Below are 13,569 nucleotides of genomic sequence, written 5' to 3' on the forward strand. Positions count from 1 at the left end.
GGGGGGGGGGGGGGAAATGGTTGTTGTTTTTCGCTAACAGGTAAACCTTTAGCCGAGCCGATCGGTTAGTACCCTGGGTGCCAGAGACTTTTCTAGCGCGGTTTCCGGTTTCTGTCAAGTCTTTAATGAGTGACCCGCGCGAAAAGGCTTCCGGCCGACAAGTCCCGCCGCACGCGAGAAAAACCTCTGGTACCCAGGGTAATCGGTTAGCCAATCTCGTACCCAGAGTCTTCAGGCTTTTTGGTCAGCGGGGCAACGCCGGGAAGACTCTGGGGACATCGAATTTTATTACCGCAGGATTTCTGCGGTAAAACAATGGAAACCGTTACGGAACAGCCAATCAAAAAAATTGAATTTTTTCGATGTCCCCAGAGTCTTCCCGGCGTTGCCCCGCTGACCAAAAAGCCTGAAGACTCTGGGTACGAGATTGTCGGTTAGCAGGAATGACAAATAAATCTTTTCGTTAGTATTGTTGCCTTACAACAATAAACGTGCACACAGATTTGGCTTAGAGGCTGAAAAAGCTTAGAGGGACTTGGTGTTAGTTTATTCCTAACCTGAATTGCAAGGTCGCTGGTATATACCTAGTGATAAGGTGCTTGCCCATGCCAATTGGTTCTCGCTGTATGATTTGCTACTGTTGGCTCATAAATGTTTTTATGGAACCGCTCCTGTCTGTATCAAAAATATTTTAAGAAGTATACATACTTACAAATACAATCTATGACGGAAACTGACCTTTGAGGTACCGTTTTTGATAACGGACCTCCGTTGCAAATCTACTTGTTACAAATCAATAAGCCTTTAAAAATAATCTGAAAAGTATTCTGTAAATAATTTGTTTCGTTTTAGGATCATTGTAAATAGTTTTAGTTTTAGCTTTTTAAGTATTGATATGTGTTACTTTTATTACATTTTTATATTTTATTTACAACACGACCACATCAGCCCTGCCGTAATTTTTTTTTATCGTGCATAATAAATGCAACTACTACTATCGCGTGTACTGCCGTTGTCATTTAGTTTTCCTAATCTGGATAATCCGTCTGTTGGAGGGTTGCCATGGTAACAAGTCTTCGGGGTGAAAATATTCTTTCTATTTTCAGTCGCTCCTTTTGTGGGGTTTGAAGAGCTTCCGATGTTGCAATTTCTTCGAATCGACAACAGGGTTAAAGGGCAGCAATGCTTTTTAATGGCATATTTTAACTTCATCTAGTGTGCTTTGGCATTCATGATCAGTTTTCCCAGTATTAGTTATGAATTAATTTTACTTGATACATTTGTTTATTTACCAGCAAAGCGGTCAATTGCGAGAATTATAGACCGCGTTTAAATAATAAAAAATTGATTAAAGTACAAAAACAAATAATGAAAAGAAAACAAATACAACAATGACGGCCTAACAATAAAACGGTGGCGATACAGCTCCTTTGTTCAGTGACCCTGGGGGTTGTTTCCAATCTAGGAGAGGTTGTTTAACTTGTAACTTGTTTTTAAAACTTTCGAGAAACTTTAAATTTTGCTTCTTTATTGCTCTTCGTTTGTTACAACATGAATGCGTTGAATCCACGCCCAGAGATTCTGCTAAATGATTGACCTCCACAGACTCTCTATAAACTTAATTTTGAACTAAATATAAACAATTGTGGCTGGACGTGACACACTTATTCATAAACTTTATCACCGTACTTGCACTTTCTAATGCATGAGTTTATTTAATTTTCTGTCAGTTAGCTGCTTTGATTTTAAGCACAAAATTACACTCTGCATTAAATTACAAATGAAAGCCAGCAAGTTAAGTTGTGAATGAGACTCCTCTATCTAGGAAAAAGTTTTAGCTGGTTAATTTCCGGGGGGGGGGGGGCTCCCTATAATGGCCTATATGAGGAGGCTCCACCCAAAAGGGGTACCTTTTTCACGCTTCAGGTATATGAAAGGGTAGGGATTTCACGAGTTGAAGTATATGAAAGGGTAGGGAAAACTGTCATTTAGGTTAAAAATTATTTGGAAATACAAATAAAGTTACACTGGTGGATTATCCACCAGTGTAACTTTATTTGTATTTCCAAATAATTTTTAATGTACCCACCTGGTGACAAACCCAGCTTCAATGTCATTTAGGTATTTAAAAGGACCTTTCATTATTTTCCAAGGTATACGAAAGGGGTATACCATTTGTCAATGAAAGGTATACGAAAAGGGTACCTTTTCTGCCAAAAATGGTATATAAAAGGGTGAGGGGTCAGACCTCGGGGCGGAGCCTCTCGGTATCAATTTTTTTTAGTACCCCCCGGGGTTAATTTGCTTTACATGGAGCCTGCGCAACAGAAAGTTTGCTTTGTTGACAAGTTCAGAGCAGAAGAGGATGGCAAGTTTGCCCACTTTGGAGAGATAGTGTGGAGCAACTGTCAATTCCATTTCCTAGCAAATACTTTTTGCCAGATCTTATTTTGCAAAAATGCCAATTCCAATTCCCAGCACCATGTCCAAATCTCTTTTCTCTGTGTAGAATGCAACAATCCTAATTTACAGTGGTTTTGATGCCTTCGAGAAAACTCAAAAGAGGTGTGAATCTCCAGCTCGCTGGCTGTTGACAATTAAAACAGTACATTCATCTTTAACCTTCATGATGCTAGGGCTAGCCCAGTCAAGTATAGCAAACCAAATAACAGATTGAGCTGAGCGGTTCCTTGAGGAATCATAACCAAGTCACCATGGAAGCACTGAGAAGAGAGACGAGCAGCCAGAGGGACTGTTACAACGGGAAGAAGCAGAATCCATGACGAGCACAAGGCTAGGATACCCAGCACAACATATGGGATCACCAATAATAAGCAATACAGAGCACATGCATACTGCTTGCCAAGGAGAATAGCTAATGTTATAGCTCCAGCGAACTTGTCATGTTCAAGGTCACGTGTGTTGTTCCTAAGAAAACAAAAAAACATCTGAGTTGATGTACAGCCCAATCAAGTGTAATGAACTTGCCTAGTTAGGAGAGTTTTCTCCCTTTTTGATGTTCAATGAACTAGAACTGCACAAAATGGACATTCTTGATCTAGAATGTAAAGTGTAATTACAATTCCATGTTCTTATATCTGCACTCAAGCTTCTGCGTTTCTTGAACATAACAATGTAAAAATTGTACATTGTGTTCCCTCTTCTTTCTAGTTGGCAAGACATACATGTATGAACTATTTCATAAACAAAATGAAAATGCCATTCCTGTGAGATTCTTGATGCAGGATGGTTCACACTTTGTTGCAATCTAAATACTTCATCCTTCTCATAGCTGTCAATAATTGACAGCTATGAATCAACCTCCAGAGAAACAACATGCACCAACGTTTTTATGACCATTATTGAAGAAATTTGTCTATTTTTGGATTAGAGACAAGGTTTTTTTCTTTCCGTGATCATATTTTGATTTTTTGTGACATAACGCATCAGTCAATTCCAGCCGTGCCCATCCCCCCCCCCCCCCCCCCGGGCAATAGTGGGGCATTTTCCCACACTGTCCATCCCGGGGGTCGGGCATTAGCCTTCCACTCAATTACCCCAGGGCATTTGACCATCTCACTTTTTTCACCCTGCAGCATTGTCGCTTCCTTAATGACAAATTCATCAGCAAATACAGTAAGTTTCTTATTGAATACCCCAGGTGCCCCACTCACATATTTTAATGACGGGGGGATCCGAAGGATAAATTTTTTTTGGGTCTGACATTTTGGCCAAAAGGGATTTTTTTGGGTCTATGAAAGACGCCGGGATTTTTTGGGGTTGCAAAAACAACACAGGGATTCTTTTGGGTATATTTGTATTTTTCATCAGCTCAAATCAACAATAACATAAGTGCAATTTACTGCTTGTGTGGTATTACAGGATATTTCTGAGATTGTAATCTATTTGTTTTAGCTTTCCAGAAGATAAATAATAAAATTTGCTAATGTAAAAAACACTGAGGGATTTTTTTGGGTGTGCTAAACGAAGTAGGGATTTTTTTGGGTAGACAAATTCTGAATTTGGGATTTTTTTGGGTATAAAATATGAACCTCTGTCGGACCCCCCCGTCATTAAAATATGTGAGTGGGGCCCCTGGGTTGAATACGTCTAGATAGGACATAAAATGGGATGCTAGAGCTGTAGAATGACCTATTTTTGCACTAACTGTGGGGAAACGACCACGGACGGGACTTAATTTGGCCTGAATTAGCTTAGATTTTACTGAAAGTAAGACCAGAAACGAAGAAAATAGAACATTTTTGACATGGTTGAGCCCCTACCCTGGGGCATTTGAACAACTATTTTGTCCCGGCGGTGGGGCATTTGCCAGTTTATTTCAAAAAATCCTAATTCCAGGGGGTAGGCCGTGGAGGGGGGGGGGGGGGGGAGAGATGGGCACTGTTGGAATTGACTGATGCATAATCATTTTACAGGGCCAACCACTCACCCCAGCCTTCCCGTGTTTTGCAAGTCCAAGATGGTCACAATATTATTTTATTATGGCATTTTTCTGTGCTTCTATACCAAAAGCTACGCTAGCGCTTGAACTTGGAATACAGGGAAGAAGGATTATGGGTACTTTTTAGAATATATGATAAAAATTCAATGTATTTTCTCACCCATGAAGAATAGCCTCGGTGTTGAGCGCCAATGGTAATGCATAACCAATAATCCTGACCGAAACTTCGCCGGTCTGAACAAAATAAGCGAACACCGTGGTCAGAAAACCAAACGTCAACAAAATCAAAATATCTCCGGATGCTATGTACTTTAAGCCGATTGCTCCGGTGTATATAAATGAACTCAACACGCCGATGAGAAACAGAACAACCAAAGGCACATTGTTTACGTGTGCGTGAAGATAAATCACCAGGAATGATACCAGTCCCAAAATATAAAACTCTACAACACAAGCGACAACTTCGTTCGGAGTAAGTTCTTTCCTAACCAGTGTCTTGTCATCAGAATCTTCGGTATCGAAACCGTTAGCGAAGTCGTAATACGTGTTTACCAAATTCCCTGCGCTGTGAATGAATAAAATTGTGGCTGTAGTGAAAAACGCTTGAGTAGTGTTGATGGCGCCTGTATCTCTCCACGCGAGTAGAAACCCAAGAAATGTGCTTGTGATCGATGCAGAAAACGACCACGGACGGGCAGCAATAAAAATCGTTTTCAGTTTGCTAGAGAAGCGCTGTCCAGAGAAGTAAATCATGTCTTGATGCTGAATTTTCAGTGGCGGAGGAAATTAGTGAGCTGGGTGTTCTCTCCCAATACAATGACCATGTGGCCAAATATGATTCGTACGTGAAATGCCGGAAATGGCATAAAATTTAGAAACTCTTGACTGATTCTAGGGGGAGTGAAACCGCTGTGGCTTGATATTATTCAGTAATTTTCTTTAACATAATCAGATCATAAACTGGAACAAAGGAAAGGGAGGACAAAAGACAATTTCTGTAAACCATAACACGTGCCGCGGGTGTCTTGTGTAAAGAAATAGTTCAAGGCTGAGTTCAAGGTAAGGGTTTTTTGTTGTTGTTGTTGTTGTTGTTGTTGTTCAAGGTTAATTGGCATGTACCGATTACTATAAAGGCCGCGATAAAACGTGAGCGGAGAAAAATCGGCCGATTTATAAAAAAAATCTGAGGGCTACAGATTTACATTTACTACAGTGAAAACCTGCGAGTAAGAACAAATCTAACTTTTAGACTTAGAATTAGTGAATGTAAATATATGAAACATATATTTTGAACTGCGGATGAAAGATCAAATAGCAGAAAGATCCTCGCAGTTACTACGCAACTGAAGCAGTTGCGAAAAGAGGATCTTTCTTCTATTTGATCTTTCATCCGCAGTTCAAAATACATGTTTCATTTAACAAATCGACGGCGGTTTTCTATGGTCTAAACAGACCATAAATGACGTCAAAAAATGTTCAAAACTCAGGCAATACTACGCAAAAATACTTGACTTACCAGTTGGTGAAACATCTGTAGCATAGCCGGGGAGTACATGTATTTTGTTATCAAGAAAATAAGAACCTGTTTAAGAATCGGTATAGCCTACATTTCTGAATAAACAGTGCACCATTTATATAAGAACCTGTTGAGGCTAACTTTGAAAAATCTTTTACTCGCAGTTTAGCTTACTGCCACACCAACGGAAAAAGTAACCGGCTGACAAAATGTAACGTATAATTGACCCATGTGACAGAACCTTCCAACCAGTCAGTGCGATAAATCGATATGTGTAAAGCTGCCTTTTCACTAATGTACATAGTAGAACCAAACTGTCATGGACTAGGTTGAGTTGGATTGTTGAATGACATCATACGGTAGCTATAATTCGCGTTGCCATATTTTATACCAAAGGAAAGAGCGTTTGTGTTAAAATAACCTTCACCACAATAAGGTTTTTTAACAATAACTGCGATTTCCCTAAAATAAGTTTGATTATTTAATAAACCCCCAATTCCGTTTGAGTGAATACTGAGTCATATTCTTTGCATTGAGTTATACAGTTTCCTCTCCAAAGCGGACGGATGCGCTGAGTTTGGCTGGTCTCCGTTAAACTTTATTTTACTGCGTGTAATTAAACTCCCGTCCAGGTGGGTACATGGGTACTCTATCCAGCCCAGGGCTATACAGGGATGTGCCACCTGAAAAGGGTACCTTTTTCACTATCGTAGTACATGTACGCGAAGGGCTGGCGACTGATTTCAACCTTAAGACGTAGGACGTTTTCCCGATTTGTCAGAACTGGCCGGCCAGTTCAATCATTTCACAAAACGAAATGCGCCAATCTGAACAACAGTTTATACGCCACTTCTTTTTATTGCTTCAAAACGGCGTACACTACTCTCAGAATGTGTCATTTTGAAGAATTCGAAGAAGCAGTCCTTTAAATTGGCCCGTAGACTCCATTTACAGACCGACCGGTCTGGCCAGCCGGGCCAGTTCTGACAAATGGAAAGAGCGCCCTCATTTATCTCAATGCGTCGAAAAAATAGACTGTGAATCGAAAGGTTAGCTATTATATTCAAGGATTAGAAAGGGTAGGAAAAACTGAGCAGTAACTTGAAAGTTTTGCTGTACCAGTAACACGGGGGGGGGGGGGGTGGGGTGTTGCTTTCGCTCATTTTTGAAGAATAACAACGGGGTACAAAGTGGTTTTATTATTATTCACTGAAAACCAGTCCCTGTGTTTGTAAGGACCATCGCGATAAAATAAAAGCACTGAACACACTGCAGTGATGGATCTAATCAGCAAAAACATTGTAGAACAAGCAATACAGAAAACGAGCAGGGCCTACTGAGCAAGGCTGATTTCACGGTTAGGGAAATATATTAATTCCAACATTTCAAAGGACACGGCCTTTCCGCTACTTAAGGGTACTATAGAAACTGACCCTAACTGTAATAAACTGTAGAACAAGGACCGCGCCTTTCGAAATATTACAATTAATCTATTTCCCTAACCGTGAAATCAGCCTAGTTCTAAACTTTGTATTACTTTGTTTTATGTACGACATTGAAAGAAATAACATTTCCATAAAAAAAATATAAACAGCGGTGATAAACATAATAAACTTGTGCATTTTATATAACTTGAAAAACTGGTAAGTAAAATGGGAACCTTTGGGAGGAAACTTTATTGAGCACCTCCCATCCCTCCCCCCCTCCCCCCCCCCCCCCCCGCTCTGTCACGGCCACGACACTAGTGAGCTTACGCAACAGGACGGCTGAGAGGGAAGGGGACGGTGAAATATCGTTGTGCAACCATGACATTTTAGTGCCTTCACATTTTTAGGCGGTTTTCGACTAAAACTGGTGTTCTCTCATCCGTGACAACCTGAAAACCAGGAGCGGTCGGAGTGTTACATACTTGGCCGTCACCTTGGTCACACAAGCACAATTTGCCGTCCCACCACATCATCCGTCCTGTTGCGTTAACTCGCTACTCTCGATACCAGGAACACGTCTCAGCTGTCCTGATACACGCTTTAATGTTTTCAAATCAAGAGGGTAAGACGTCACGCCTCCACTCGCAGAAAGGCGCCTGATGCAGGCTTCATGCTTCAGTGAACCACTGACATACAGCAATAAAGCAAAAATAATAGCATATGGTTACTGCTGTGTATAAATGTTCTAATTTTCTATAGACGTTTACAATTTTAATCTTAATGTCAATCCTGAACACTTTTGTTCGCTTTTGTTCGCTGCAATGTGTGAGTTTTATTAGGGTTTGATACGGTTGATACGGATACAAAGCGTGACAATTCCGTAAGTGGGTTCGGCATGTATTTACATATCACACCGATCACACCCATTCTGTGACACAGCAGCCACTATTGCGTGCAAACACCAAACCAAGCGACATCGTATTGTCCCTGAAATATTCTCTCAACGCTCATTCAAAAAACCTAATCAAATTATATCGATATGGCGAAGGTCATTACTGTGTTTGGTGCCACTGGTGGACAGGGTGGCGGTGTAGTTTCTGCTCTTCTCAAAGCCATAGACAGAGGTGAAAGCTATGCTGTTCGTGCAGTTACAAGAAATCCGGACGGGGCAAAGGCACAAGACCTCAAAAGCAAGGGATGTGAAGTGGTTAGGTGTGATATGGATGACAAGGCGTCCGTGGAAGAAGCAGTTCGAGGCTCATACGGGGTTTTCCTTGTGACGAATTACTGGGAGCACTTCAGCAAGGAGAAAGAAATCGAGCAGGGAAAACGGGTGATCGATGTAAGCGAGGCTCTTGGTGTGAAGCACTTGATTTACAGCGGGTTGGAAAATGTGAAGAAAACCATTGGACTTGATTGTGGTAAGTGATTAGTTTTATTTACGCTTGGTGACTCTTACTCGTTTTAAGCCATGTTAATCCAAACAAGTGTTATCCTTTTGTCGAGAACAAGCATCCCATGATATGTTAAACGTGATTATCAAAACAGTCGTTCAATGCAAAGATAAAATAAACACTATTCGAGGCCCATTCGGTGATTCGGCAATACCAGGGAACAGCGGATTTGTTTTTCTTCTCGAAAGCGAACCAAAACGCAATTTTGTAATTAATCGGTGCTAAATTGGATATCTATTGTTTTGGATTCATTGAAATTCAATTCTAGTGACCCTTCTCGCCCCGTTTCCATTTCACTGATTACCAAATACAACCAAAAAACATCCGTGATATGGCATATTTCTCAGCTTCTGGGTGAAGTCATCATGATCCAGGACCCCAGCCTCGAAATATAATAAATATATGAAAGCAAACTGTTACCAAGCTATGAATTACCTGTAGATCGTAACACCCTTGCACAGCCTGTGTTTACCTGAATCGAAGGACTCTAGTCGTAACTCGGTGGGCCATGTGTTTTGCAAGCCACGATTTAGTTGGGGAGAGTTGGTTAAACTTAGTTGGGGCGCAGCGCGAAAAACGGCGCGCTATTTTTTCGCGCGCCGCTTTTCGCGCTGCGCCCCAATTAACTGAACGCCTAGAAGAGGCTAGCCACGATTATCTGTGAAAGTCTTTCTTTTCCAAATTTTAAGAGAAATTTCTCACTGACAGAGCTAAAATAAGAACACCTGCTTTTTACATGTATTCTTTTATTCGTTATTTTGCGCGACGACCGAAGGTTTCAACTTACATCACGAAAACAACAACAACAAAAACACGCAACATCAATCACGCTACTTCTCCCAGCAAGCAAGGTCAGTTACAACATTTTATTCGTTGAATTTTCTTCCATACGATATATCTACTTTATAAGAAATGCAGAAAAAAATTGATTTCCTCTACGTCCTTCCGTTCGTCCGTTTTTTGTTTTTGTTTTTTTTGTTTTGTTTTGTTTTTTTGTTGTTGTTGTTGTTGTTGTTGTTGTTGTTTTTTAAATTGATCCCATTCTCTTTGCGGCTGAGTATGGATTTTTCTAGATTTAATTGAATGTCAACAGAGCTTGAAGTGATCATAAGTCTTTTCTCATGCCTGGAAAAAGAAGTGATGTTAATTTTGAGCGGAAATTAGAATCTTCACAACAGGCGTAACTATTCTAACGGTCCAATTTAAAATTTTGCGAAACAATACTGTATACGCAGTTAAGCAATTTGAAGAAATATTTACCCCTGCCCAAACGACCTATTAAAGAAAGCATATTTTAAAGTCTTCCTATGAAACGAAGCGTGACGCAAAGACAGTGGAAATAAAAACATACGCATTATTATTATCTTCATTGATACATGTCATTTTTGACTTCTTACTAAATGGCTGACTCTCCTTGATTACAATATTGACTAAAAAGTCTCGGACGCGTTTTACTTTGTTTCATCGCTCCACTTTTTCTAACAAAAAAAAAATGAGAAAGGTCATCTCATTTCTGGAGAAGTACTTTTTGAGCAGCAACTTGATACCAAAAAAATCCTTAATTTAATATGATGATGCCTCTTTCAGTGCTCAAATGTTGGTGATGATTTTGAATCCTTCTTTCCTGCGTCTTTTTTCAGCGCATTTCGACAGCAAGGGTATCGTGGAAGAGTATCTTCACACAAAAAAGCTGAAAGAACGCATGAATTTCACCATAATTCGATTTTCTTTCTATTACAACAATCTGCCAACGTTCATGAAGCCCCGCAGAGTGGATGAGAACACGTTTGTCTACGACATTCCAATGCAAGGTGTCCCCATGGACGGTGTTGACGTCACACAAGGAGGCGAATGTGTATATGGTATGCAGCATTTTATTGTCTGTCAAAGTTTCAAAGGGGCTTCAGCATCTTTCAGTTTTTCACTCATGTAATCACCCGATCGGTATTTTTTACCTGAACATCAGTCCAAACTTGACCCTAGAAGTAGTACCACTGGATAACAGCCCAGTATACAGTCACCCACTTTCGTCAGCTGGGATTTCCACTACAAACAGCTACCTTCCAGTGAGCAGCTTTGATCCAAATTCCCCATCGTTAAAAGTCTATAACAGATCAGCTGACTTAAAGTAATATCTTAGTTTTGGTCTCACCAGATTACGCTTTTTTGTTCTAGCTCTCTACGTTACACTTTTTGATAGAAGTTTGATTAGTATTTTTACCCTGCAGGCATTTTGGAGAATCCAGACGCTTATCGTTATAAAACAATTGGCCTGAGTGGGGACAAGAACACTATTCAACAGTACTGTGACATATTGTCTAAGCATCTGAGCCCAAAACAATTCCAGGTCTGTTGGTCCTCGTTTAAGATTTTCGCTCATGAGAAAAAGCCTGCCCATTGTTTTAACGGGTTTGAACTAGGCTACCGAGGTCTAGCCTGAGTAGCTCAGTGGCGGTGTTGTCCGCGCGTGAAAATAAAGTTTTGGTTGCGGAGACGAAGCCGCTGTTTGATCTCCTAACTGAGATCCCGCCAGCTACGCAGGCTAACCGAGGTCAAGAAAGTTTCTTTCCTCTGCCCCGTATTTTCTGCAATCGTATGAGGTTGTGGACGTGTTAAAACTAGCGAAAAGGTCCATAATGCAAGTGGGCTTTATCATTGGACAACAAACACCCATTTCTAGCTGCCATCTTTCTTCATAATTGCACAGGCAATTTAGTAAGCAAAATAGGACGACTATTCAAATGAAAAGTCTGCTATGGAAACTCTTATGCTGCAGTGATCGTGTTATCTAAATAAAATAAAATTAGAGATTTCTTTTTAGTTTTAAGCTGGAATATTCTTGGGAACGGAACGGACTTCTTTTCAGCTGAATTTCTTCTGCTGACGTCTCCTAACAAGTCGTGAAAACAGTCTACAGACACATACACTCTTTCAGCCAGTCCGATAACTCCACTGATTGCCTAAACCCAATCAAGTGTACACGAAATTTTTAGTTCGGTGTTTTATACCAATACAATCGAGTACCAGAGCTTCTTTCGTATCTGAGAAGAATTTTGTGAGTGTCGGGTACTTCCTTTGCGGTACCAATTCGATACAGATGTTGCATGCATATTTAAAACTTTATTTTTTTATTATTATTATTTTGAAAGGATTCTAAAATCACTCTGGATCAGTTCAGAGCTCTTGGCTTTCCTGGCGCAGAGGAAATGGGGAACATGTTCGAGTTTTACGTTCGAGGAAAACCGGACCGCGATACTAGAGCCACCAAGAAGCTGAACGCTGACACTCAGCGGTTTGATGTGTGGGTGAGAGAGAACAAAGACATGTTAGAGAAAGCTTACAATTCCATGGAAGTGCATTCTACTTAATTGAAAAGGACTAGTGGTTGGTGTAGACCAGGGCTATGAAATATTAAATATTTCTTATTCGTGTGCAGTATACCCTCCGCGCCCCACGTATTATTCCATACTGCTGTCTGGCTAATTAAAACGGCAATTATTTGATGTGTGTCTGTAAGACGAGGACTGGATGCGTGCGGATGGCGGATGACATAATGCGGATGAAAAACATAATTAATTAAAAAATAAAAAATAAAAAGAAGGAATAAAAGGGAGTTGGCAAAGTCGTAACGAGAGAGATAGAGTAGAGGAGTAGTATGTTAAAGGATGTCGTTTGGGAAGAAAATTGTTTTCTTCAAGGGCCATCGATCTCTACTTGAGCCATCTTCGACTGTGCTCCTGAATGGTAACGCATGCACTCAGTTTTATAGGCAGATAAGACCCGATGCGTATCCACCGCATACCAAAAAGGTAAATTTCTGTCATCAACTACGTTTTACCACACAAATTTTGGCGAGAAGTCTTCAAACACGTGGCCTGAAATACATTCTGGTTTTTGGTTTTGGATTTTTCTTTTACTGAAAGAAAGCGAATAAACCCCGCAACCGCTTTGATTTAATGTGTGCTCGAAACAGTCTACTTTGTGCCCGAAATAGCAACGTTTAGTTTAGGGTCTATTCTTAAAAAGAGCCTGTTTACTTAATTTCTGTCATCAACTGTGTTTTACCGCGCAAATTCTGGGCAGAGAAGTCTTCAATCGCGCCGCCGTGTTTTTCTTGTCATATACGTAGTGCTAAGGTGTTCCATTGGCGCAAGACAAGACTAGATCAAATGTGTCCGGTTGCGAAGCCCATTTTCCCAGTTTTACGACAAATCCTGCTTGGAACTTTTTAAAACTTGATTATTTTGCCCCATTTACGGATCAGTCCGTATTTGACGATGGAAGGTTCATTCGGTCTCCCTGGCCCTTGATGAAAACAATTTTCTTCCCACAAGGTATCCTGTAACGCTGTGACGCCGCCGGCACTACCCTAAACATACCTCTCCTCTCGATCCCTGATCCCTCCCACCACGACTTTGCCAACTCCTTTTACTTAGTCATTTCCATTTTTGTTTTCTTATTTTTTTGGTTAATTTTTTTCATCCTCATTTTTTCATGCACATTTTGTCAACCGCAATCCGCCATTCACACACATCCGGTCCCCGTTTTACAGACAACGATTGTTGATAGTAGTTTTGCTGTTGCGGTAGTCGGCCGTTAAATTTAGGCTTTCAGGCCGAGATGTCAAATCGGCATATACTCTCACTTGTTGAAATAAAATTTTGAGACGCATTATTTGAGTTTGGCCTTGTTTAGTATGCCTTGTGTGTG

General features: G+C 40.5%; 2 protein-coding genes and 1 long non-coding RNA gene across 3 annotated transcripts; 2 read left to right on the forward strand and 1 right to left on the reverse strand.

The window, feature by feature from the left end:
* Nucleotides 1-12: 12 nt before the first annotated feature.
* Nucleotides 13-997, forward strand: LOC146487556 (uncharacterized). Its single transcript, XR_014868470.1, has 2 exons — nucleotides 13-68; nucleotides 439-997. It is a non-coding gene; the product is annotated as an uncharacterized LOC146487556 (long non-coding RNA).
* Nucleotides 998-1,126: 129 nt separating this feature from the next.
* LOC146487557 (ubiA prenyltransferase domain-containing protein 1-like) lies at nucleotides 1,127-5,489 on the reverse strand. Its single transcript, XM_085129668.1, has 2 exons — nucleotides 4,623-5,489; nucleotides 1,127-2,928 (listed from the first exon to the last, which is right to left on the reverse strand). The coding sequence occupies exons 1-2, from the start codon at nucleotides 5,213-5,215 to the stop codon at nucleotides 2,625-2,627; spliced, it is 897 nt and encodes a 298-aa protein (XP_084985794.1). The 5' UTR covers nucleotides 5,216-5,489; the 3' UTR covers nucleotides 1,127-2,624.
* Nucleotides 5,490-8,306: 2,817 nt separating this feature from the next.
* LOC146487558 (nmrA-like family domain-containing protein 1) lies at nucleotides 8,307-13,533 on the forward strand. The gene is made up of 4 exons (XM_085129828.1): nucleotides 8,307-8,826; nucleotides 10,500-10,721; nucleotides 11,088-11,206; nucleotides 12,009-13,533. Exons 1-4 carry the CDS (start codon nucleotides 8,445-8,447, stop codon nucleotides 12,225-12,227), a joined length of 942 nt encoding a protein of 313 aa, XP_084985954.1. The 5' UTR covers nucleotides 8,307-8,444; the 3' UTR covers nucleotides 12,228-13,533.
* Nucleotides 13,534-13,569: the final 36 nt, after the last annotated feature.

The sequence above is a fragment of the Pavona decussata genome, unplaced genomic scaffold (genome assembly GCF_977016875.1).
Source record: "Pavona decussata unplaced genomic scaffold, jaPavDecu1.1 SCAFFOLD_14, whole genome shotgun sequence".
Classification (NCBI taxonomy): Eukaryota; Metazoa; Cnidaria; class Anthozoa; order Scleractinia; family Agariciidae; genus Pavona; species Pavona decussata.